The sequence below is a fragment of the Odocoileus virginianus genome, unplaced genomic scaffold (genome assembly GCF_023699985.2).
Source record: "Odocoileus virginianus isolate 20LAN1187 ecotype Illinois unplaced genomic scaffold, Ovbor_1.2 Unplaced_Contig_28, whole genome shotgun sequence".
NCBI classification, from domain to species: Eukaryota; Metazoa; Chordata; class Mammalia; order Artiodactyla; family Cervidae; genus Odocoileus; species Odocoileus virginianus.
Window position 1 is genome coordinate 995,071 of NW_027224345.1, and position 27,992 is coordinate 1,023,062.

General features: G+C 36.9%; 2 protein-coding genes across 6 annotated transcripts in view; one reads left to right on the forward strand and one right to left on the reverse strand.

Annotated features, from left to right (window-relative positions):
• The window catches only part of PHKA1 (phosphorylase kinase regulatory subunit alpha 1), a 155,685-nt gene that overhangs the window by 74,776 nt on the left and 52,917 nt on the right, over positions 1-27,992 (reverse strand). For all 5 annotated transcript variants that reach the window (XM_020871664.2, XM_020871662.2, XM_020871661.2 and 2 more), the window contains exon 14: positions 21,770-21,904. In XM_020871664.2, coding sequence (XP_020727323.1) covers positions 21,770-21,904 — 135 coding nt within the window. The remainder of the gene's footprint in view (positions 1-21,769; positions 21,905-27,992) is intronic.
• Positions 24,877-25,355, forward strand: LOC110123595 (small nuclear ribonucleoprotein E). Its single transcript, XM_070464551.1, has one exon. It carries the CDS (start codon positions 24,928-24,930, stop codon positions 25,204-25,206), a length of 279 nt encoding a protein of 92 aa, XP_070320652.1. The 5' UTR covers positions 24,877-24,927; the 3' UTR covers positions 25,207-25,355.

Sequence of the window (27,992 nt, forward strand, 5' to 3'; positions counted from 1 at the left end):
GCTTCCAGGAATTTCAGAATTTCCAGTTCTAAAAATCAAAGATCATTAATGCCCTCACCCTTCACTCATGCCTCCTCAGGTGTTTTTTCTCCATTGTTACAAAATATGTGTGTCCCATTTAGCAGTTATAGTTGTACAATCATCCTCTCCTCTCATCCAGACCTTTTGTCTAGAAGATTTGTATGTAAGACGTTTAAAAGCATTTTCAAAGGCAAACATGTTAAAATAACTTAATCAGAAAGATATATCATGTCCAGGAATTGGTTAAGATGAAATTCTGAATTTTCAAATGTTTTAAAATTGGGTTTTCATACTTCCCACTCCTTTCACCCTGATCAATTTATCCAGTGAGCAGCCTAGAAAAGATCATTCTTTTTATGTGGACAGCTACATTTAATAAACATACTGCCTTATCTAGGTTTATATATCAGGGGGAAGGAGAAGGAAGTAGAGTCAGGCTAACAGTCTATTTTAAGCTGTAACTAATCTAGAAAGTCAAACATGATCATTAACAGCAAGGACACAGGCTCAGGAAGGATCAAGAGTTTGATCTGAGAGGAATGGTGAAGGATGTCACATTCCCTATTATGTGCCCTCCCCCAATTTGCAGCTTTCACAGAAATCACGTTAGGAATGTAACCAGCTTTTGTATTAGAAATGTAGAGCCAATCAGAGGATCAATTTCAGATAGTCCCATCAGAAAATAAGACTTTTGCCTTGGCTATCTGCAACTCAACTGACTCAAATGGTCCAGCCAGCATCAGGGGTGGTTTTACAATTTAGGATCATAAGAAGGGTGATCCAAATCTGCAACAATCCAAGTCTGAATTCATTTAAACCTCACATAGTTCATTTAGAATTCATTTAGCCTGTGTCTGCTTTCAGTTCAGCACATCTGGTGCTGATGTGGGTATAGTCTATAGCAGACCTTATCAGGTTTCAGCTGAGAATCAGATCCACGGAATTAGAATCTGTAAATTTAGGATGCCAAGAGAATTTTCTTAGGCAGCAGCAAAGTTGAGATGGTACAGGGCTAGTCAACCATGGTTTAAGTCCAAGTCCAAGACCAAGTGACAAACAAGATTCCCCCAGGCTCTTCTTATTGTGCCTTACATTCCAAATTAACATAGTCAAAAATGTGCACAAGAGGATAAAAAAAATCAGCCTCTTAAGAGTCACACATTTGATTTCACAACTAAAAACTGCCTTTTAAACTCAAAAAGTGTATTTTCATCTGAAGACTGCCTCTCTTTTCATGTTGTCTTCCTTTTTCTTGAAACTCCAATAGCAAAAAAAATGATAGCAAAAATTATTAGTTATGGAGACTAGTTTTATTTCCAATACTCAAAGAGTTTGAATTCCAATCTGCTCACTGGCAGCAAAAAGCAAGGTAGTTGTATCCCACTGATGTTCTTTTTTCTTTTTGCAACTTTTCCTGATAGAAATGATCCCTCTAGCTTTATGAGACTACAAGGATATAATATTTTACATCAGTGTCTATCATATACCCAGATCCAATAGCCACAAAATGCAAAGCCATTTTTAAAAGTTCCTCCTTTCCCCTCTTTGCTCAAGTTTTCTCAAACCTTGAGCAGAAAATCCAGCATTTACAGGCTTACTGTTGTAGTTGCAGGGAGATCCCTGTTGAAATATAGGAGTCGGGGTAGAAGGCTGTGGCAGCAGTGGCTACAGTGTTTTTCTCCCTTTGATTTTTTGTTTATAAAATTTTGCTCCCACTCTGGGAAGTGATGGGGAAATAGATGGGGAAACAATGGAAACAGTGACAGACTTTATTTTCTTGGGCTCCAAAATCACTGCAGATGGTGACTGCAGCCACAAAAGTTTAAAAGACACTTGCTCCTTGGAAGAAAAGCTATGACAAACCTAGACAGCATATTAAAAAGCAGAGACATTACTTTGCCAACAAAGGTCCATATAGTCAAAGCTATGATTTTTCCAGTAGTCATGTATGGATATGAGAGTTGGACCATAAAGAAGGCTGAGTGCCAAAGAATTGATGCTTTTGAACTGTGGTGTTGGAGAAGACTCTTGAGAGTCCCTTGGACTGCAAGGAGATCAAACCAGTCAATCCTAAGGAAAATCAATCCTGAATATTCATTGGAAGGACTGATGCTGAAGCTGAAGCTCCAATACTTTGGCCACCTGATGCGAAGAGCTGACTCATTAGAAAAGACCTTGATGCTGGGAAAGATTGAAGGCAGGAGGAGATGACAAAGGATGAGATGGTTGGATAGCATCACTAACTCAATGGACATGAGTTTGAGCAAGCTCCAGGAGATGGTGAAAGACAGGGAAGCCTGGCGTGCTGCAGTCTTTGGGGTCACAAAGAGTCGGACATGTCTGAAGGACTGAACAGCTACAACTGGGAAGTGATTTAACCTCCCCCTCAACCCGCACTCCCCCCACCCCCGCCCCCACCACACACACATGAACAAAAGGAACACAAACTTTTCAAGACTTTGGCCCATTCAAAGTTCACCTTTGGGAATGTTTGGACCCTTTTCCTCCAACTTGGAGGAGAAAATAAAAACAAAAGGCACCCAGGTTGCACTTTTCCCTCTCACTTTAGCCATTGTGTCCAAAAGTAGCCAGAGGATGCTTCAAGCCAATCAGCATCCAAGAGGATGCTCTCTTGGAATTGGATCTAACATTTTAAAATTCCATAGTGTAACTTTTACCTCCTACGACAGATAGCAGCTCAACTACTTTTTTATACCACAGATAATTCCATAAATACCCAATATCACAGGTTTGTCATCCTCTACTATACTTTTCTCAAATAATGTATTTGCCATATTTAAGTGAGTTAAGGTCATGCTAGACAATCCCACCACTGTCACCAGTATGTTGGGAGTCCTGAAAATCACCCCAGATTTGTTAATGATGTGACTCATAGTCGGAGGACTCATGGGATTCAGCAAATAGTCATACTTGGGGCTAATATTTATTATAGCAAAAAGACACAAGGCAAAATCAGTAAAGGGAAAAATGTGCATGGGGCAAAGTCTAAAGGAAACCAGGAACACGCTTTCAAGATCCTGTCCCAGTAGTCACACACCACATGCTTAATTCTCCCAGCATCACACCCGTGTTGTGACAACATGTGTGATGTGCTGCCTATCAGCAGTAGAGACTCAGTACCCAATGTTTTTTAAAGTGCTGGTCACATGAGCACCCTCTGCCTGGCCTGCACAAAAACTCTAGACTCTTAGAAAAAAATCAGGTGTTCAGCATAAGCCATGTTGTTTGCTCAACTTAGAGCAAATTATCCTTGTCAGTTAGGGGATGGTGGAAACTCTTCCTAAATCTGAGTCTTCAGATGCCAGCCAAGGGCCAACTTTGCAAGCAGGCTTTTCTAAGGATAGAATTTCTGACCTGTCATGTTAACTCTTTGCTGCACATTGTCCATGTCTTTCAGAGCATATATGTATGCATTTCTGTTGAGTATACACCCAGTAGTGGAAGTGATAGGCCCAGGGAATGTGTATATTCAGTTTTTTTTAATAGCTGCCTGTTAAACTGATACCTTACCACCATAAAATGCTATTCATTATTTCTATTAATTTTTTTTGCCTTTAGTATACTTTGTCTGATATTAGTACAGTTACACCAGCTTCACTTTGTTTACTATTGCATGGCATATTGTTTTTTATACTTTTGTTTTCAACCTGTGTCCTTTTCAGGTGAAACTCCTTTCTGTAGTATGTTGCTGGATTTTGCTTTATTATGCAACTTGACAATCTCTGTCTTTTAATGGAAACACTTAGCCCATTTATATTTAATATAGTTACTGAATATTTGGAGTTAAATCTTACATATAACTTCTTGATTTCCATTTGCCTCATTTATTATTGCTTATTTCTCTGTTTTTTGCCTTGCTTTGGATTAAACAAGAATTTTATTGTATCATTTCCCCTACATCAAATTGTTAGACATTCTTTTACTATTCTTTTAATAGTTACTACAGAGAAGCTCTTATCAACTGGATTCCACCAGAGATTTAATTCTCTAAATATTCATTGACTATATTAACTTATCTTCTTTGTATTTAAAATGGAACTAGGGTCCACCACCCTTGGGAGAATGGAAAATAAAAATATTTTTTGTAACGTCAGGAAGCATTTAACAGGAGGCTTCCTGTGTGCTGTTTTGGATCTGTCATGAATCCTCTGTTCCTTATTAATTCCTGAGGAGGGGCAAGCCTTTCCTGGGGCTGAGGAATCCAGGCATTTCCTTCGTTAGTTTTTCAATATGGTGATAAGTACCCTCTTCCTTCTTATGAACCATATGGTAAAAGTGATTGTTTACGACTCTCTCTCTTTGATAAGGATCGCCTTATGTTTTGTAAGTCTGGAATTTTAATCTTTATCTTTGCTGAGAATAACCACCTTGTAAGACAGTATATATGCCCACACCATGTTGATTAAAACACCTTTGCTCCATCAGAGCTTGGGTCCCCGTGTCTTTCTTTCTTTCTTTCTTTCTTTCTCTCTCTCTCTCTCTCTCTCTCTCTCTATTTCTGGCTGATTCCCTGGAGCACGAAAGCTGGCTGTGTAACCCAGGGAATATTAGCCTCTTTCCTTCTTTCACTCTCTCATCGTTGACTCCAGACCACCAGGTTCCGGTCCAATAAAGGACCAACAAGTGGCGCCCAGAACAGGGACTCTGGTACACGTGGCAGATTCGGACGGAGTGACCCCAGAGGGCCTATTGAGGCCGGTAAGTACTAAGACATGGGTCAATCGGCTGGAAAGCCCCCTCACTTTTCTACTTTACTTTATCACTTATTTAAAGTTCAGGGATTTTCGGTTTCACGCCAGCGAATAGAGGCTTGCCTTCAGACAGTGGTTGAATGTAACCCTTGGTTCCCTGATGAAGGTAGTTTTGATTTAGAAATTTGGCATCGGGTCAAAGAGAATGTTGAACGAGCCGTCAGACAGGGAAAAAATATTCCGATAGATTTCTGGCCCCTATGGGCTCTCATTGAAGCTGTGATTCTGCCATTCCAAGGTAATTCTAGCCCTCCTGATATTCGGCAACAGGCAGAACACTTATTACATGAATATGAATTAGACGATGAAGCCTTACAAAAGGCCCAATTAGAACAACATAAGATATTTCAGAATTTTCCTACTAACCCTGCCCCGGTTGCTCCAAGCGCTCCTCCCCTGCCAGAGGGGAGTAAAGCCTATTAGCAGCTAGTGTTGCCCACTACAGTCTGTCTATAAAAACTCTGTAACCCCTTTGTTCAGGGCTCAGAGCTTGGAGTGTTAACTCCTCTGGGCCCGCCAGCATAATAAACCTGAGTTCTCCAACTCTCCAAGTGTGGTGCTTGGTTTCTTGAGTACTGGTTTCTAAAACATTTCAACACCTTAGATTATTATAGTTAAGTTAGGAAATCAGGGTATATCAGTTTTCCATCTGTGTTCTTTTTCTAGATTGTTTTGGATTTCCTTGAGATTCTACATGAATTTCAAGATGAGTATTTTCTATTTTTGCTAAAAATATCATTGGGGTTTTGATAGGGATTGTACTGAATCTATCCATCATTCTGGATAATATTGATGTCTTAACAATATTAACTCTTCCAATCTCGGAACATGGGCATATTTCCATTTATTTGTGTTTTAGACTTTGCGTTTCAGAATTTCTAAGAAATGGCCTGTTTTTGATTTGCCTTTACTTTAGTGTGCAGCCTATCCTTCAGGGATTCAACTGAAAGCCTCAGGTGTTTATAATAGTCCCTTTCACACACACACACACAAAATGTCCTGAAATGGAACTTCTGTCTTCCCAGCAGTGAAACTTTATACTTGCTTTCTTGGCCCTTCACTCCATGCAAGCATAGCTTAAGAATCAGCAAATGCCTCAAAAAGAAAGTGCACAGAGAATGGTGAGCTTACTTCTCTGAGGTCCTCTTCTCTCCAGGGTTTTGGCTTCTCATATCTTGCCTGTCTTAATTACTTTCTGATGCCTTCATTCACTTTTATTTTTAAAATCCAACCAGGATAGTTGTTCTTACTATGAAGGTTAGTCTTATAAAAGCTATTTCACCACAGCTGAAAGCTGAAAATCTACCTTCTTCTTTTAAACTGTGGCAAAACATATCATAATTCAGCCATTCTTGTTCATACACATTAGGTTGCTTCTATTGTTGTTTTGCCATAGAACAAAGTATATTGCAATAAACATCTTTATTTATATATATATGTATTCTTATGCATTCATGTGAGTGTGATTAAAAAGGGTAGATTCCTAGAAGCAAGGTTGTTGGACAAAGGTATGAGTATTAAAACTGTTTATAGGTGATCAAACTGCCTGTGATTTACACTACCACCAGGAGTGCTGAGTGAGTTCATTTATCCACATAATCACCAGCACTGGATATTATTAATCTTAACTTTTATAAAATTGATGGGCAAAACCTTATATTTCACTGTTGTTTTACCTTACATTTCTCCAATCACTGGTGAGTTGAAGCTGAGATAACTTAAAAAGTGTGGTACTAGAAAAGGATAAACTGATCAATAGCACCACAAAGTAAGAGCAGAATACACACACATACATGTGTGATTCTATATATGTATGTCAAGGCTGTAGTCACCCGCTTGTTTAAGTTACATGCAGAGTACATCATGTGAAATGAGCTGGATGAAGCACAAGCTGGAATCAAAATTGCTAGGAGAAATATCAATAACCTCAGATATGCAGATGACACCACCCTCATGGCAGAAAGCGAAGAAGAACTAAAGAGCCTCTTGATGAAACTGAAAGAGGACAGTGAAAAAGTTGGCTTAAAACTCAACATTCAGAAAACTAAGATCATGGCAAACAGATGAGGAAACAATGGAAACAGTGACAGATTTTATTTTGGGAGGCTCCAAAATCACTGCAGATAGTGACTGCAGCCATGAAATTAAAAGACACTTTTCCTTGGAAGAAAAGCTATGACCAACCTAGACAGCATATTAAAAAGCAGAGACACTACTTTGTCAACAAAGGTCCGTCTAGTCAAGGCTATGGTTTTTCCAGTAGTCATGTATGGATGTGAGAGTTGAACTATAAAGAAAGCTGAGCACCAAAGAATTGATGCTTTTGAATTGTGGTGTTGGAGAAGACTCTTGAGAGTCCCTTGGACAGCAAGGAGATCAAGCCAGTCAATCCTAAAGGAAATCAGTCCTGAATATTCATTGGAAGGACTGATGCTGAAGCTGAAACTCCAATACTTTGGCCACCTGATGCAAAGAACTGACTCATTGGAAAAGACCCTGATGCTGGAAAAGATTGAAGGCAGGAGGAGAAGGGGACGACAGAGGATGAGATGGTTGGATGGCATCACTGACTCAATGGACATGAGTTTGAGTAGGCTCTGGGAGTTGGTGATGGACAGGGAAGCCTGGCGTGCTGCAGTCCATGGGGTTGCAAAGAGTCAGACATGACTGAGTGACTGAACTGAACTGAACTGATGAACTGTTCAGTCAATAGTGCTGGAAAGATGGACTAAGTATTTTGCAAACAAGTTATATAAACAAGAAATAATTCTTACCTCATAAGATAAATTAAAATTCTAGACCAAGAATTAAATGTAAAATGTTAACCATAAAGAACTAACAGAAAATGCAGTGAAAATGTAAACAATTGATCTAGGGATGGATCTATCTTTCTGAGCATAACAGCAAAAAAGAAATCAATAAGGAGAAAATTTTACTATATAAAAATGTAAAACTTCTATATATCAAAATGAAATCCAAAATTAAAGGGTGAATAATAAAATAGCAACACATTACAGTAACGAGTGGAAGACAAAGTGTTAGCATCCCAATACACAATAAATCTTGTAGAAACCAATAAGCAATAGACAATTTTCCAGCAGAAAAATGGTAAAAGAATATAAGTAGATAATTTGGAAAGTAAATATATAAAAGGCTATTTATTTTGTGAAAATAAGTTTATAATTCATATGATTAAAAAACAATTGAAAATATTAAGCTAACATAGATATTAAAATAGTGTTTTAGGGAGCTATTTAAGAAAATCTAATAGAGTTCATCATATATTATGTTACAAAGAACAGATTCCAGGCTGTTCTTTTCTGACATCATTTTTCTGAAAACAAGTGGGTATTTATTTTACAAAAAAATGGTTGGAAGCAAATATTCCAAAATTGAAACAGTGGCTTCGTGAGACTGGAGAATTCTAGGTAATTTTTATCTTTTCTCTTGTACTATTCCCTATCTTCCAGTTCCCTACAGTCAACATGTATATAGGAATTTGGAATCAGATAATCTGCTACTTGTGAAAACTGAAGAGAATGAGAACAGTAGTATATCTATTCAAATGAAGTTAGGAAATAAATTCACAATTCTTGAAGAAATGAAAGACATATCTTATAAAATGGATGTATCTGATCCTGAAAAAGTTGAACAAAGGCAAGAAAATAATTATCTAAAAGGAAGTTACAGAATAAGGAGTATATACATTAAAAATCTCATTGATAAAAGCATAAATAAAATGTTAAGAATTGATAAATATATATGAAAATGTACAGATCCTGCTAGATATGAAAGCAGTAAGAGACACAATTTTTTTTAAAAAAGTAAAGCAAAAATAAAAAAATACATACTCTCACTGGGAATTAAAGAAAGAAGCTAGAATAATTTTATGTATATTAAAGCTATTAATCTAACAAAAGAAAATGATAAAAACTCAACATTGATGGGGCCGTAGAATCAAAAAGATATATTTTATATTTATTGATGTCACTAAAAATTGATTGGTTTTTCTAAAGAATTAATCTGGTAGCATGTAACAAGAGCTAAAAAGTTGTTCATACTCTTATCCAGAATCCTTTTTCTGAGAATATACTCCAGGAAAATAGGAGTATATTTATGAATGCCTATGAAAAGGTATTTATAGAAGGAAAAAAAATTGGAAAACAATTTAAGTATCCAATAATAGGAATACAATTACTTTAATTTGATGGAATAATATATAGCTCTTTCAACATGTGGAAATACTTACATGAAAGAATAAGTGAAAAAACCAGCACAAGTTAACATGTACACACTGAATATGACTATGAAAATATATCTGTGTGCACTAATAGATTAGAATTCATATTACATAAAGATTTGAATTTAACATTTATAAAGCTCTTTTTATTGAGGAAACATTGATTTTACCTCCCCTCCACTGGTTCCTTCCCCTCTATCCTGTTCTTTGTATCTACATGGTTGCTTTTGTTTATTAGTTTTCTTATATTCCACATGTGATAGAAATCATACAGTGTTTGTCTTTCTTTGTCTGACTTATTTCACTTAGCCTAACACACTCAAGGCCGATCCATGTTTTTGCAAATGGCAAGATTTCATCTTTTTTATGGCTAAGTAGTATTCTATTTCTGTCTTTCTGACAACAGCCAATCTTATAGGTATGAGGTAGTATCTCTTTGTGGTTTTGATTTGCATTTCCTTAATAATTAGTGATGTTGAACATCTTTTCATGTGCCTGTTGGCCATTTGTAAGTCTTCTTTGGAAAAATGTATATTCAGCTCCTCTGTTCATTTTAATCAGATTGTTTTTTGTTGTTGAGTTGTATGAGTTCTTTATATATTTTGGATATTAACCCCTCATCAGATATATGATTTGCAAATATCTTCTCCCATTTGGTAGACTGTCTTCTCATTTTATTGATGGCTTCCTTTGCTGTGCAGAAGCTTTTTAGTTTTTTTTTTTTTTTTTGTGGTGAGAATTTTTTTTTCCATTTATTTTTATTAGTTGGAGGCTAATTACTTTACATCATTACAGTAGTTTTTGTCATACATTGAAATGAATTAGCCATGGATTTACATGTATTCCCTATGTTAATCCCATTTGTTTATTTTTACTTTTGTTTCCCTTGCCTGAGGAAACAGGTAGAAAGAATTGGTAAGACTGATGCCAAAGAGTGTACTGCCAATGTTTTCTTCTAGGAGTTTTATTATTTAAGGTCTTATATTCAAGTCTTTAATCCATTTTGAGTTGATTTTTTTGTATAGTGTGAGATTGGGATCTAATTTTTTTGTATAGTGTGAGACTGGGATCTAGTTCATATTTATTTTGCATGTGAGTCTCCAGTTTTCCCAATACTATATATTGAAGATACTATCCTTTATCCATTGTATATTCTTTGCTCTTTTGTCATAAATTACTTGCCCATATATGCATGGGTGTGTTTCTGGACTCCCAATTCTGTTTCATTTATCTGTTTTTCTGCCAATACCATGCTGTTTTGATTACCGTGGCTTTGCTGTTTGAAATCAAGAAGTGTGATACTTACAGTTTTGTTCTTTTTTCCTCAGAATTTTACTTTGGCTATTTGGGGCCTTTTGTGGTTCCATATAAATTTTAGAATTTTTTCTTCTATTTCTGTGAAAAATGTCCTTGGGATTTTGCTAAAGGATTACATTGAATCTGCAGATTGCTTTAGGCAATAAGGACATCTTGACAATGCTAATTGTTTCAATCCTGAGCATGGACTCTGTTTCCATTTATTTGTTTATTTTTCAGTTTCTTGCAATAATGTGTTATAGTTTTCAGTATATAGGTCTTTCACCTCTTTGGTTAAATTTATTCCTATATATTGTCATTTTGTTTTTATGTTGAATATTTTGCTCATGTGTTTTCTAAAGGGATGATTGTTGATGTCTAGTTAGCAGAGTACAGTATTCAGATTTTAGTGGGTTATTTTAAATGGTGACATGATAGTTTTTAAAATGTCAATATTATCAATATACCAGAAATCTTGTTTCTAAATTTTCTTTATTGAGGTATAGTTGATGTAAAATATTAATATGTTTCAGATGTACAACACGGTAACTCACAATTTTAAAGATTATACTCCATTTATAATTATTATAAAATATTGGCTATATTTCCTGTGCTGTACAATATATCCTTGTAGTTTATTTATTTTATAGATAGTAGTTTGTACTCCTTAATTCCCTACTCCTGTCTTGCCCCTTTCCCCTTCCCTCTTCCTACTGGTGATTGATCACTAGCTAGTTCTCTATGTCTTTGAGTGTGCTTCTTTTTTATTACACTCAGTAAATGTTTGTTCAATTTTTAGATTCCACATATAAGTGATATTATACAGTATTTGTCTTTTTCTGACTTATTTCACTTAGTACAATACCATCCATGTTGTTGCAAATGATAACATTTCACTCTTTGTATGGCTGAGTAGTATTTCATTGTGTGTATACATTTTCTTTATTCATCTGTTGATGGACACTGAGGTTGCTTCTGTATCTTGACTATTGTAAACAGTCTGCTGTGGATGTGAACATTGTGGTGCATATATGTTTTCAAATTAGCATTTTCATTTTTTTGGATATATAGCCAGGAGTAGAATTGCTGGGTCATATGGTAGTTCTATTTTCAGTTTTTTTGAGAAATCTCTATACTGTATAGAAATCTCTATAATTTCCACATGGCTGCACCAATATATTACATTCCCACCAACAGTGTAGAAGGGTCCTTTTTTTTCTCCAGTATGTTATTTGTGTTCTTTTTGATGATAGCCATTCTGACAGGTGTGAGGTGATATCTCATTGTGGTTTTGATTTGCATTTCTCTGATGATTAATAATGTTGAGCATATCCCTAGACAGTTTCTTAATTTCTCTTTCTGCTATCTCACTGTTAGCATATAGAAATGTAACAGACATTTATATTTTGATTTTGTATTCTGAAATGTTACTGTATTTTTTTTTATTATTTCTAATAGTTTTTCAGTGGAGTCTTTAAGGTATTCTAATATATAAAATAATGTCATTTGCAAATAGTGAGTTTTACTTCTTATTTTCCAATTTGGATGCCTTTTATTTCTTTTTCTCAACTAATTGCTCAGGTTAGAACCTCTAATACTTTATTGAATAGGAGTGGCAAGAGTGAGCATCCTTGTTATGTTCCTAATCTTAGAGAAACAGCTTTTAATTTTTCACCATTGAATATAATGTTAGATGTGGGTTTGTCATATTTGACCTTTATTTTGTCCCTTCCATTCCACTTCACTGAGAGTTTTTATCATAAATGAGTGTTACATTTTGTCAAATGCTTTTTCTGTATATGGTTTTTAATTCTTCATTTTCTTAATATGGTGCATCACATTGATTGATCTGCAGATGTTGAGCCATCCTTGCATCCCTGGAATAAGTCCCACTTAATCATGGGTGGTGTATGATCCTCCTGATGTATTGTTGAATTCAGTTTGCTAATATTTTGTTCAGAATTTTTGCTTCTATGTTCATCAGAGATACTGGTCTGCAATTTTCTTTTTGTGTGTGTCTTTATCTGGTTTTGACATTGGAGTGATGTTGGCCTTGTAAAATGAGTTAGGAAGTGTTCCCTAACTTCCCTAATTTCCTAAAATGGAAATTAAATTTTTTGGGAATAGTTTGAGAAGAAAAAGTATAAAATCTTTCAATGTTTGGTAGAACTCACCTGTGAAACTGTCTAGTACTGGACTTCTGTTATTTGGGAGCTTTTTTGATTACTGTTTTAATCTCTGTAATAGTAATAGGTCTACTCAAGTTTTTTATTTCCTCATGATTTGGTCTTGGAAGGCTATATAATTCTAAGAATTTGTCCATTTCTTTTAGGCTGTCAAATTTGTTGGTGTATGGCTATTTATAATATTCTCTTACAATTCTTTGTACTTCTGTGGCATCCATTGTTATTTATCCTCTTTCACTTCTGGGGGGACTCTCTTTTTTCTTAGTGAGTCTAGCTAATGGTTTGTTGATTTTGTTTATCCTTTTAAAGAATCAGCTCTTAGTTTTATTGGTCTTTTCTATTGTCTTTCTCTATTTCACTTATTTCAACTCCAATCTTTATTACTTCCTTCCTTCTATTAACTTGAGTTTTGCTTGTTCTTCTTTTTCTAGTCCCTTTAGGTGTAAGGTAAGGTAAGATTGTTTATCTGAGAGTTTTCTTGTTTCTTTTTTTAAAAAATATTCTTGTCTGCCTAGAGGAAGGGAATGGGGTTTCCAGTGTCAAGCCCCGCCTCAGACCTGATCAGGTCATGGTAGAATGGAACATTTAAATTCCAGTGATTCCCCTGGCAGGAGCAGCTCCCTAAGGGTCCTATGAATCTGTGGAGGTTCAGCTTCCAGCCCAGACCAACATCTGGTTTCTGATGCTGCTGTTTTCTTGTTTCTTGAGTTAGGCCTGTATTGTTATAAACTTCCCTCCCAGGTTTTGCTGCATCTCATAGATTTTGGTATGTTGTATTTTCAATTGTCTTCAGTAATTTTTTATTTCTCCTTTGATTTCTTCATTGACCTAACAGTTGTTAATTGGGTGTTGTTCAGTCTCCACGTATCTGTGATTTTTCCAGTTTTCTTCTTATAGTTAATTTCTAGTTTCATTCCATTTTCATAGGAAATGATGTTTGATATGATTTCAGTTTTGTTAAATTTATTGAGACTTGTTTTGTGTCCCAAAATATGGTCTATCCTGGAGAATGTTCCACATGCACTTGAGAAGAATGTGTATTCTGCTGCTTTTGGATGGAATGTTCTGTACAAATCTAATCCATCTGGTCGAAAGTTTCACTAAGACTTATTTCCTTGTTGACTTTCTGTCTGATTTAACCACTGATGTAAGTGGGGCATTTAAAGTCCCCTACTATTATTGTGTTGCTGCTGTCAGTTTCTCCCTTTAGGCCTGTTAATAATTGTTTTATATATTTTGACGCTCCTATGTTAGGTGTATATATATTAATACTAATCACTGTTATGTCTTTTGATGAATTGTCCCTTTTGTCATTATATACTTTTTTTTTCCCATTTATTTTTATTAGTTGGAGGCTAATTACTTTACACTATTGTAGTGGTTTTTGCCATACATTGACACGAATCAGCCTTGGGTTTACATGTGTTCTCCCTGATCCCCCCTCCTGCCTCCCTCTCCATCCCATCCCTCTGGGTCTTCCCAGTGCACCAGCCCTGAGCACTTGTCTCATGCATCCAACCTGGGCTGGTGATCTGTTTCACCCTTGATAGTATACTTGTTTCAATGCTATTCTCTCAGAACATCCCACCCTCGCCTTCTCCCACAGAGTCCAAAAGTCTGTTCTGTACATCTGTGTCTCTTTTTCTGTTTTGCATATAGGGTTATCATTACCATCTTTTAAAATTCCATATATATGTTAGTATACTGTATTGGTGTTTATCTTTCTGGCTTACTTCACTCTGTATAATGGGGTCCAGTTTCATCCATCTCATTATAACTGATTCAAATGAATTCTTTTTAATGGCTGAGTAATATTCCATAGTGTATATGTACCATAGCTTCCTTATCCATTCGTCTGCTGATGGGCATCTCTGCTGATAGGCATCTTCCATTTTTGTCTGTTACCTTTTTTGACTTTAAATCTATTTTGTCTGATATGAATATGGCTACATCTGCTTTCATTTGAATGCTATTTGCTTGGAGTATCATTTGATATATCTCCCCTTTTAACCCATGTTTGTCTTTAGAGTTGAGATGCATCTCTTGGAAGCAGCAAATAGTTGGGTCTCATTTTTTATTCCATTTAGCCATCATGTGTCTTTTGATTGATGAATTCAATTTATTTATATTTAGGTTAATTATGGATAGATGAAGACAGTACTGCCATTTTATCTTTCATTTTCTGGTTGCTCTATTATCTCCACTGTTTCTTTTTAAATTATTTTTTAATTTATTTTAAATTGAAAGATAATTGTTTTATAATATTGTGTTGGTTTCTGCTATACATCAAGATGAATTAACCATAAGTATACATATGTCTGGATTTCCCTGGTGGCTCAGCAATAAAGAATCTGCTTGCAATGCAAGAGACCCAGGTTTGATCCCTGGGTTGGGAAGATCCCCTGGAGGAGGGCATGGCAACCCACTCTAGTACTCTTGCCTGGAGAATCCCATGGACAGAGGAGCCTGGTGGGCTGCAGTCCATAGTGTGCACAGAGTTGGACACGACTGAAGTGACTAAGCAGCAGCAGCATACATATGTCCCCTCCCTCCCACCTTCCACCCCTTCCTACTCCTCTAGGTTGTTAGAACCCCAGTTTGAATTCCCTGAGTCACAGCAAATTCCCATTGGCTATCTATTTTACATATGGTAGTGTGTATGTTTCCATGCTACTCTCTCCATTCATCCCATTCTCTCCTTCCTACCCCTCCACTCATGTCCACAAGTCTGTTCTCTATGTCTGTGTCTCCATTGCTGCCCTGCAAATAATTTCATCAGTACCATCTTTCTAGATTCCATATATATGCATTAATATATGATATTTGTTTTTCTCTTTCTGACTTCACTCTGTATAATAGGCTCTAGGTTCATCCACCTCATTAGAACTGACTCAAATGCATTCCTTTTTATGGCTGAGTAATATTCCATTGTATATATGTACCACAGCTTCTTTATCCATTCATCTGTCAGTGGACATCTAGGTTGCTTCCATGTCCATATCTCTACTTTCTTTTTCCTTTTGTTTTTGTTTGCCATTTTGGCTTAATGGTTTTCTGTAATATTTTCCTCAGTTTATTCTTTGTGTGTGTGTGTCTACTTTATTTTCACAGTTACCCTGAGGTTTGTATAAAATTTCTCATAGATAAAATAGTCTTTTTTCTGCTGATAACATCTTATGTTCACTCACCTACAAGAGTTCTGTTCTTCTCCTACTCCCTTTTTATGATTGTGTCATCTCAAATTATTCCTTTTTTTAATTTCTTTATTTTATTTTATTTTTTTAATTTCTTTTTTTTTCCATTTATTTTTATTAGTTGGAGGCTAATTACTTTACATCATTACAGTAGTTTTTGTCATACATTGAAATGAATTAGCCATGGATTTACATGTATTAATGTTATCAGTTTGTTACCAAAATAAGACAGCTATAATTATTTTTTGGCTTTCTTTTTTCCCTTTAGCTTTTAATAACTGTTTACAAATCTATTCTGACAAAGAGTTGCAATTTTATGATTTATGATTTACCACCTTGCTTAAAGTTTTGTATATTTTTCATATTTTGTTTCTGGCAGAAAAGTTCCTTTCAATATCTCTTGTAAGGCAGATCTAGTGTTGATGAATTCCCTCAGCTTTTGTCTGGGAAAGCCTTTAATTTTCCTTCATATTTGAATGATAGTTTTATACATAAGAGTATTCTGGGGTGACAGTTTTTTTCTGTATTTTGAGAATGTCATTTCACTCTCCTCTGGCTGTGAGGGTTTCTGCTGAGAAATCTGCTGATAGCTTAATAGGGATTCCTTTGTAGGTTACCATCCTTTTTTCCCCTGGCTGCCTTTAAAATTCTTCGTCATTAACTTCTGACAATTTTAATATAATGTGTCTTGGAAAAGGTCTTTTTTGCAGTTAAGTTAATTAGGTGTTCTCATTGCTTCATAGACTTGATTGTCCAGCTTCTTCCCCAATTTTGGGAAGATATCAGCTATTGTTTCTTTAAATAATCTCTCTGTTCTCCTCTTCTCCTTCTGGGATACTCGTTATTCTAGTGCTGTCTTTCCTAAAAGAGTGGTGTAACTCCCATATAATTTCTTCTTTTTATATGTATCTTACTTTTGTTTGCTCTTCTACTTGTATCATTTCTAGGTTTCTATCTTTGAGCTTACTAATGCTGTCTTCCATATCATCTGCTGCATTTACAATACTTTCTAATACATTCTTCATCTTGTTTATTGTGTTCCTCAGCTCAAGAATTTCTGTTTGGTTCATTTTTAGAGTTTCAGTCTGGTTGGCAAAGTATTCCTTCTGTTCACTAATTTTATTCCTGACCTCATTAAACTGTCTTTCTAAGTCTTCTTCTATCTCATTGAGCTTCTTCATGATGTCTATTTTGAATTCTTTATCAGTTAGATCCCAAAATTCCATGAATTTAACTTTAGTTTCTGAAGAATTGTCATTTTGCTTGATGGATTCTTCCTCTGCTGGCACATGTGCAATTAAATCCCAGGTTGGGAGTTATACAATTTTCTTTTGTCTTCCAGTAGATGGCGGTATTAGGTAGTTTTTGGTTTTCCTTACCTGAGTTGCCTCTGGTTATACTTAAAGTTGGCACTTTCCAGCCTCTACCAGATGTTTCCTCTGTGTCTTTGCTTTTGTTTCCTGTTCCTCTAGGGTCATTGCTTCACTGCTTCTGCCAGAGCTGCTGTCATTACTGGGATGGTGGGGTCTTCTCTGGTGTGGGAGATCCCTTGAGACACAGGCTCTGCTGTGGAGAAAGGGGAACAGTGTGGGAGGGGAAGCTGGGTGCACAGGTGCCTCTACTGTGTCCGGTGCTATCAGGTTCACTGAATTTACCAGTGCAATTAAGGAGGGGCCAGAGTCTGGGATCACAGGTGCCTCAGTGGCAGGAGAGATATGGCCCCAGGTCCCATTGCTGCTGCTGCCACCAAGTTACCTGTGGTGGTGGGCGCCAGTGCGATCACTTCCTAAAGCCAGGGTCATGTGTGCTGCTTCCCCTGCAGCTATTGGGCTCTCTGAAGCTGTGGGCTCAGCTGGCACAGTCAGACAACTGGGACTGCAGGCATCAACTCCGCTGTTCCCTCGTTCCATCTCCTCTATGTGTTCCAGTCCACCATCTTTAGATGTACAGATGCATGGAATTTTTCAGCATCCTGTCATGTTAGGCAGAAGCACCTTCATTGTGTTGTGAATGTTTTACTGGTTGTAGATTGAAGGTGCAAGACAAAGGTAGCTTTTCACTCCACTGTGTTTCTGACAGCACTTGCCTATAACGTTCTTATATTCCCAAAGTTGATTAACCACATAATATTTAAAAATTAAAAAAAAGATATTATGGAACTGAAATAACAGTATTTGAGGTGAGGCAGAGAATCCCACTTAGTTAACATATATAAATGAACATACTTGGTGACAAAATGTCCTGTTTTCTTTGGTGGAATCACAGCTGTCATTCAATGAATCCTTAAAGCAATTTTGTTATCACAAAATTATTGATATAATGGAATTATGAAGAATCCCATGGTTCAGACAGTAAAGAAACTGCCTGTAATGAGGGAGACCTGAGTTTGATCCCTGGGTTGGGAAGATCCACTGGAGGAGGGCATGGCAACCCACTCCGGTATTCTTGCCTGGAGAATCCCCATGGCAGAGGAGCCTGGCAGGCTACAGTCCATGGGGTTGCAGAGTCAAACACGACTGAGTGACTAAGCATACACACACTCATTTTATAAATCATCAAAACATGTCTTTCTTGACCTTCCCAGGCAAATTTATTTACTTTCTCCTATACTATATACATAACACCATGTTAATAGCATTTATAAGACTGTACTATAATTATTTGGTTATATGTCTACGTCTCTCACAGCATCAAGCCCAGTGCCTGGTACAGAAATGTGAACAATAGATCCTTATGAAAAAAAGAATGAATGAAACATTTGAGAAACTGGAGCCCATTATACAGAGCGAAGTAAGCCAGAAAGATAAAGACCATTACAGTATACTAACACATATATATGGAATTTAGAAAGATGGTAATGATAACCCTATATGCAAAACAGAAAAAGAGACTCAGATGTATAGAACAGACTCGTGGACTCTGGGAGAAGGCGAGGGTGGGATGTTTCAAGAGAACAGCATCGAAACATGTATATTATCTAGGGTGAAACAGATCACCAGCCCAGGTTGGGTGCATGAGACAAGTGCTCGGGCCTGGTGGACTGGGAAGACCCAGAGGGATCGGGTGGAGAGGGAGGTGGGAGGGGGGACCGGGATGGGGAATACATGTAAATCCATGGCTAATTCATTTCAATGTATGACAAAAACCACTGCAATGATGTAAAGTAATTAGCCTCCAACTAATAAAAATAAATGAAAAAAAAAATGAATGAATGAAGCAAAGGAAGGAGCACATTTAGAAAATAAATATAACTTGCTACTTGAGTCCCTGAAATGTTTGATTATTCATTAAACTGAAGTTCTGGAGACGTAGCAGTCCTCATTTCCTTTGGCTAGGAAATAATAAATTAGTAACAGGCCCAAAACAGAGTATAGACTTTGAAAAAGTAATCAGTAAGGAGTTTGTTTTTGTTTGTTGAAGAGATCTGATGTGATGCAGGTAGATTTCAAGAATGAAGGCCCAGAACTTGCAAGTTACCTATATCCTAGTAAGATTATGCTGAGTTTAGAACAATAGATGTGAAGAAAATGGTAAAAGATATCAACTTCTAAGTGAAAGCCAGAAAGAATCACATTAAAGGAACCAATAGGACTTGCACAAACTCCAAACCACAGAGACTTCTAAGAAGGACAAAGAAGACAGTGACTACAATATCAACTATATTCATGGAGTAAGATTTGGGTTAGGGCACTAGGGCGTCCTAGTGGTTCAGGGGTAAAGAATCTTCTTGCAATGCAGGAGACGTGGGTTTGATTCCTGGGTTGGGAAGATACCCTGGAGGAGGAAATAGCAACCCACTCCAGTATTCTTGCCTGAAAAATCCCATGGACAGAGGAGCCTGGAAGGCTATAGTCCATGGGGTCTCAAGAGTCAGACATGACTTAGCAACTAAACCACCACCAACCACCAAGATTTGGGTTAGACAGAGACATACTTTCCTTATTTCAAAAGATTTAATGCTAGTGGACTGTTATCTGGAGACTGGTGTCTAGCCTCAGACTAGAGGGAATGGCCAAGGAATTAAAAAAGCAAAACAAAACAGAAAGCCGGTTCTGGGAAGGACTGGGGTACTCCATCCCACCTAGTAAAGAATCAATGCAAATTAATCTCAGATGTTTCAGAGTCTTGACTTGTTATTTACCACAAATAGGGTTGAGTATGTAGAAGGAACAGAGGGTTCAGTAATTTGCAATATTCAAGGTAATCTGTGGCTAGATTTTATAAATTAATTAGGCCTTGAGACCTGATTATGACCCGAGACCTATATTCAATAAACTTGATAATTTCTATTTGTTTATATTTTAGTTTTCCATTTTTTTTCTAATAAAATTGCTTTAGAAACTTCCAAACTTATATTTAATTTAAAAAGAAAACGGATTTCCTACATTATAGCTAGAATGGAAAAGTGAGAGAAATCCATATATTCCTAAAGCCAGATGCAATGTTAGTAGCTCTGGGAGTTCAGGCCCTGCTGGCATAAAATATGGGTTCTAGGAGTGAGATAGGGGGAGGGGAGGGAGGCTCGAGAGAGAGGAGATATAATTAGGGCTGATTTGCATTGTTGTATGGCAGAAACCAACACAACATTGCAAAAGCAATTTTCCTCCAATTAAAAAATAAATTAAAAATATGGGTGCTAGGAAAGACAAAGAACAGTCAGCTTTGACTGCTAGTCCTTTCCTCTTTGGTTGATTCCCTCTCGATTTAGATCTACATAACTGTACAGAAATTGAGTGTCTGGAGTAGGTTTATTAACAAGGGAAGGAGGCTGGTTTGGGGTTGGACAAAATTTGGCTTGGCTTTAATTATTAAAAGACCACTCTTGGTGAAGGAAAAAAGTATACACACACACACACACACACACACACACACACACATACCCCATAGGCTTTGGGTTTGTAAGTGGCAATCTACTATCTAGGGTACATTCTTTATTTATATATTTACTCATTTGTGGCTTTATTTAAGACTGCATTAATTTCCAGTTGGTGCTATAACAAATTAACATAAACTTAGTAGCTTAAAACAACACAAAATTATATTCTTATAGTTCTAGAGGTCAGAAGTCCAAAATAAGTCTTATGAGGTAAAATAAAAATCAAGGTGTCAAGCATAACTGGTTCCTTCTGGAGACTCCAGGGGAAGAATCCGTTCTTTGACTCTCCCAGCTTCTTAGAGGATAAGGCCAGTAGCCTTATCACTCTAATCTCTTGCTTCTGTCATCGCATCTCCTACTTTTATAGTCTGATCTCCCTCTGGGTACCTCTTATAAGAAGACTTATGACTATATTTAGCACCCACCTGAATAACCCAAAATAATCCTCTCCACCAATCTCGGTTTCCTTAACCTAATAACACCCACAAAAATCCCTTTTGCTGTATAAGGTAATGTTCACAAGTACAAGGGATTAGGGCCTGAATATCTTTCAGGGCCACTACTGAGCCTTCCACAAGGATAGTTTAGAAATTTTGCACATGCTTTTTTTTTTTAAAGCAAACATTGTAGTAATTTGTTTAATGTGAAATTTGTAATAACTTGCATAAGTTTTTAATTTGTAGTAATTTGTTTAATGTGTCTATCACCAAATTTAATGTATACATTGAATAAAAAATAAGTACTAATTAAAAATAAGTATTAGATCCAGAATTGGAATTTTAAATATTATCAACTAATTTATTACATGACAAAGTATAAATGACCTAGAAACAAGCTCCTTGGCTATTAATCTACATAAAATTCATATTTTTCAAAACAGAAATATAGGTCCCAAGAAAGAGGAGAAGAACATATTGGCTAAGCACACACTTGGAACAAAGATACAACATTGCCTGGTAACAATCATGCCCTTTGTACCAAAGAGTTCACAAAACACACTGAAAATTATCAACCCTGTTCAGGGTATATAGAGTTAGAAACTTTGATTCCAGAGACTCTAAATTCCATTTCAGATCTAGTTTAATAAAGCAATAAAAACAAAACATCAAGAAAAAATAAAATGGAAGGAAACCAGCCTGTATTGAATAATGCTTTGATTCTAGCAGGTTAGCCAATCTCCTTACCTAGGCTGGAATAAATGTGGCTGAGAATACGAGCTGGTTGTACTCTGATGGGGTATACCTCAGCAATGGTCTCCACATCAATTCCCTTGTTCTTCAAAATGGCTTTGATTTCTTCTGTTTCAGCTAGAATGGAAACTGTAGGAAAGAAAAAAAGATGAGGTTAACAGAAAATTTTATTTCAACAGGAACCTAAAGATCTCTCAAGACAGAAAGTGAAGTCACTCAGTCGTGTCTGACTCTTTGTGACCCCATGGACTGTAGCCTACCAGGCTCCTCTGTCCGTGGGATTTTCCAGGCAAGAATATTGGAGTGGGTTGCCATTTCCTTCTCCAGGAGATCTTCCCAACCCAGGGATTGAACCTGGGAAGTCCAAAAGATCTCTCTCAAGCCACACAATATTTTTTGAAGGGAAGACAAAGAGAAGGAAATTAACAGTTATTACAAACTTAGAAAACAAGCATCATGCTAGGTACATAACGATATCTAAATGGAAAAGGAACTAAGACCTCATGATTAGAGTATTCAATTCTGTTTTTGTCTATATACCTATGTGCTTCTAGATAACACCACGTTTGCTTTATATCTGTGTTTCTATGTTTAAATAGAAAAAAAGAGGCCAGGGACAGCATTATGAAGATAATAAAGAATACCCTAGTGATACAAATCACTCTATAGCTAGAGAATGATAAAAGGCAAGGTAAATTCAGGATAAAGAATTGAGGTGCCCTATTTGAAATTGTGTGTGTTTGTTTTGGGGGATGGGGATAACACTTTTCTAGACTCAGAGCCTGCCAAGTCTGGCAGCTCCCTTTTCATCCTCTTACACTCACATCTCAGAAGTGCTCATCATTCTCACAAGGGAGAAGTCCAGGCCAGCTCACTGACTCTTCCATTTATTTTCCCTCTATGGGACTGATACCTGTCTGGGGGCCAATAGTCTGAATGGGACCTCAACTGGCTTAATGCTAAGCAATAGGGGCAAACATGAGCCCTACTCCTGCTTCTCTAGTGCTGCTGTGTTGTGTTAGTTGCTCAGTCGTGTCCAACTCTTTATAACCCCATGGACCCTGCCAGGCTCTTCTGTCCATGGAATTCTCAAGGCAAGAACACTGGAGTGGGTTGCCATTCTCTTCTCCAGCTAGTGCCGCAAGGTGTGTTGAATTAGGTTTATGAGAAAATTAAGGTGCCATTTGGTTCATGCCAGCTTACTAGTATTGTCTATGTTGAGTTTGGGGGGCAAAAGCCTAGTTAACAAAGTGCTACCCTGCATTCCTTTCCCATTATCTTTTGTGTATTTTTCTATCTTGGGGACCTCATGGTGTTGTGCTGCTGTGATCTGGGGCAGGATATGCAGGGTATTGTGATTACAGGGTCCTCTGGATATAACACTACCTTGATTACTTCTAAATGAAAAATGACAAAGATTCTCCAGGGACAATAGACAAAGGTAGAATAATGGTGGGATGACAAAATCCAGGGAAACACATGTGGTTACCCATTCATTCACTGATAAACATTTACTAAGCACTTCAACAGATAAGGCATTATGCTAAAAACTAGGGATTTAGAGATGAATAAGTTAGTGTCTCCCTCAAGGAGCTCACAGTGTAATAAAGTGTTACATACATAAACTGATTATAAAACAAATTGCAAAGTGTGTGTATATATATATATGAACATTATGAGACCCCCCCAAGAGTGACACCTATCTAGTCTGAAGTTGGTAGAGGGAAGTTTCAGAAAAGACTTCCTGAAGGAGTTGATGTCTAAGCTGAATTTGAAAGAATGGAATAAGTTAGCCAGGAGAAAGAAGGGAATAAGAATGAGGAAATTAATTTTAGGTTGAAGATCGAGAATGATCATAAAACATGAAAACAGAAAAGAGTATTTTTGTGTGTGTGTGAGAAAGAGAGCAGTGGTGTGGGGACAACATATATTTCAAAACTGCTGTAGCATGAAATATTTGAACAGTGGCAAAAACAAACAAACAACCCCCCCACCAGCAACAAAATGAATCTGGAAAGGCAAATAGGGGTGAGATCATCATGGAGAGCATGTGTGTCACCTTAAGGATATTGCATTTTATCCTTGAGTACTGATTGCCAAATTGTATTCTCCTAAGCCCTAGGGTTCTGCAGAGAGCAATGCAGTTGGAAGCAGGAGTAGAGGGGACTAAAGGAGAGGTAAGTGAACCACATTCTGGGGCCCCAGGAATACTTTCAACCCAACAACTCAGCATTTTATGTTTTATCAAATATTTAGGAAATGCTTACTTGGTACCACTTATGTGCTAGATACTGCCATAAGTTAGAGATACAAAGAGATATGATCCTTGGAGAAAATGACATTTGACATTGAGCCTTGCTAGAAGGCTGAATGGGAGTTATTCTGGCAAGCTGAAGGTAAAGTTAACAAAGTTGTTCCAGACAAAAAAATAGCATAGACAAGGACTCATGGGCAACAGAAAACAAGGCAGATCTAGGAATAATAAAAAGTCCTTTACAGCAGGAGCATGGGGTATAAAAGGACAGTGATAAGAAATGACACTGAAGACAAGGTCAGGGACCAGATCATAAAGAGCCTTGTAAGTCTTGTTAAGAAAGCTGGTAATGGGAAGCCCTTGCAAAGTTGTAATCAGGGGAATGATACATCCATATCTCTATCTTAAAAAGAACATATTTGAGTTGCTTAAAGAATAAACTGATATACTGTAGTCGACCTACACTGAAGACGAGGAGACCACTTAAAAAGTAATGCAAGAAAGAGATGCTGATTACTTAGATTAGGATCATGACATTGGTACTGGATAAACTTGATGGATTTCTGAATTATTTAGAAGGTAAAGAAATTGGGACTTGTTAACTGACTGAATGTAGGAGATGAGAGAGGGGGAGATATTGAGAACGTTATTTGTGTAACTGTGAGAAAAGTGTAACATTTACTGACATAGGCAAATAGGGAGAAAAGCAGGCATGAACGATGTAGAACTAGGAGGGTGCAACTGATTAATTTTAGACATTCTGAGTTTAAAGTGCAGAAGTCATTAGCATAGAAAGAGATGAGATGGGTCAAGGAGAATGTATAGAAAATAAGAAAGGTTCTGGAAGTTGCTTTCTGAGAGAGAGTGTGGAGTAGTGTGGTGCTTGTGAGTGTCCAGCATGGCGTACCGGGGCCAGGGCCAGAAGGTGCAGAAGGTGATGGTGCAGCCCATCAATCTCATCTTCAGATACTTGCAAAATAGATCGCGGATTCAGGTGTGGCTTTATGAGCAAGTGAATATGCGGATAGAAGGCTGTATCATTGGTTTTGATGAGTATATGAACCTCGTATTAGATGATGCAGAAGAGATTCATTCTAAAACAAAGTCAAGAAAACAACTGGGTCGGATCATGCTAAAAGGAGATAACATTACTCTGCTCCAAAGTGTCTCCAACTAGAAGTGATAGATGAAGTGAGAAATTGTTTGGCAATACCGTTGGGTTTTTTAGGTGTCTTTTGTTAGAGATGTAGTTCTAAAACTTGTATTCATATTGTTCTGCTCACCCTTATGTTATTACCAGATGACAATAAATGCTGTGGGACTGTTTTTATCAAAAAAAAAGAAAATAAGAAAAAAGGACCTAGAACATAACCTTCAGAAATTTCAACATATAAGAAATGGGCAGGTGAAGAAAAACCTGGGGGCGGGAGTAAGGGGTTCTTGTCTCATAGCTTATATTTTCTCTATGGTATAGGAGGTGAGGTCATCTACTGAGAGGGCAGAAGTGAGGAGGCAGGAAAAGGGAAAAGGTTAGCAATGAGAGGAGGCTGGGATACAGTAACAAATATTCTGAGTAAGAAGAACAGTGGCCTATGGACAAAACTCCCAGGAATACCAACAGTTAATGGGCAAGCAGAAGAGGAAGCCCAGAAAGAGAAAGTATAAAATTCAGGTTGAAGGAGATCTAAGAGTGTATGGTCTCACAGAAGACACAGGAATTAAGAGTCTCAGAAACAAATAATAAGTGAAACAGAAAGACCCACTAAGAAATGGATTGAAAAATATCTACTGTTTGACAATAACTTAAGCAAAAGCACTTTCAAAGGAATAATAAGCTAGTTGTAAAGGACATCACAATGAATGAAATATAAATAAGTGGAAGTTTGGATGAGAAAAGAAGAGTAGGATAACTAGAGGATGATGATGTCAGTGTACTAAAAATCAGAACCAACAGAGAAGAGTTTGAAGATGACAGGAAAAAGCAGGTTTCTAGGAAGGGTGGGGAAGAGGATAGGATCAACCATCAGAAGGGAGAGTTGGTGCTGAAGAGGAGAAAAAACAACTGCTCTGAGACTAAAGAAAAAGAGGTAAGAATGGGTGAAGATATAAATAAAATTGTGGTTGGGGTTTGGGAAACTGACAAAGATCAAAACATTAAGATTATCCAGCATAAAGTAGCAGGCCAAAAATGAGGCTGAAAATAAGCAGTAGGGTTGTTGAGAAGAATGAAAATGCTGACTAATAATAAGAACAAGGACTAATAGGAAGTACTGTGGGCCTAGATGAGTTGGAGACTGGATTTACAGCACTACTGCTATGCTCACTTGTCTGATTTTTTTTTTTCCTAGAAAATTTTAGCAAGGCAGGTATAGGATCAGAAAATAAGAAAGTTGATCTGGAGCTATGATTTTCCTGTGTGAGTATAGCAGAAGTATGGTGCACTGATGATTAAGATATTCAGATGACCAACTGAAAGGTAAGGAAGGATATTGTCATTGTTCAGTTGCTAAGTTGTGTCTGACTCTTTTGCAACCCATGGACTGTAGCCCATCAGGCTCCTCTGTCCATGGGATTTCCAGGCAAGAATACTGGAGTCAGTTGCCATTTCCTTCTCCAAGGTATCTTCGTGACCCAGGGATCGAACCTGTGCCTTCTGCATTGGCAGGCAGATTCTTTACCACTGAGCCAACAGGGAAGCCTGGGAAGGACAGACTAGGAGAAAATAGACAAAAGTGTAACTGGAGGATGGGGCAGGGAGAAGAAAACTGAAACAGTATGTAATTATGACTGGGGACTGGGACTTTTGGCAATGGAATATCTGAGGTAAAATAATTCTAAAGTTTGGTCCTCAAAGTGAGTAGAGTAGTGGTAGAGGGAAAGGTCACTAGGGTTATGGATATCTAAGAATTCTGAGGCTAAAATATTAGATGGCACTTACTCTGATGTTGAAATCTATCACTATGGCAGGGACTGAGGAATAAGAGGAGGCTTTAAGCCAAGTCTCAAAGTCTCGAATGAATGAATGAGAGTAACCAGGAGACTAATATAGCCAGATGGCACAAGCTTCAAAGGGGAACAAGCTTTCTCATGGATGGAGAGTAATATTCTTTTATATAATGTTTGTTATGTGCTAAATACCTCAGAGATATTGCAGGTTTGGTTCCAGACCACTGCAATAAAGTGAATATCATGATAAAGCAAGTCACACAAATTTTTAGCTTCCTAGTCTATATATAAAAGTTATGCTTATACAAAACAAACTTATGGTTACCAAAAGGGATGACAGGATAGAGGGGGGGATAAACTATTAGGAGTATGAGATTAATATATACACATTACTATATATGAAATAGGTAAACAAGGGAACTACACTCCATATCTTATAGCAACCTATAATGGAAAAGGATCTGAAGAAGAAAATCTGTATGTGTATACACAACTGAATCACTTTGCTGTACACTTGAAACTAACACAACATTGCAAATTAACTATACCTCATTTAAAAAATAAATAAAATTTAGAAAGTTATGTTTACACTAATGCTTTAATTTATTGTGTGCAACAGTATTGTATCTAAAAACACAATGCGAAAGCCTCAATTAAAAATACTTTATTATTCTTAAAAATTTTAACCATCATCTGAGCCTTCAACAAGTCAAAGTAGTAACATCAAAGATCACTGATCCCAGATTGCTATAACAAATACAATAATAATGAAAAGCTTGAAGTTTTGCTAGAATTATAAAATGTGACAGACACATGAAGAGAGCAAAGGCTCTTGGAAAAATGGTACCAACAGACTTGCACAAGGTTGCCAGAGACCCTCAATTTGTAAAAAAAAAAAACAACACAGTATCTGCAAAGCACAATAAAATGAAACACAATAAAATGAAGTATGCATATACATTGATAAGCAAAGACTATCTTTATGACCACATAGGATGCCAAGTATAAGAATGTTTA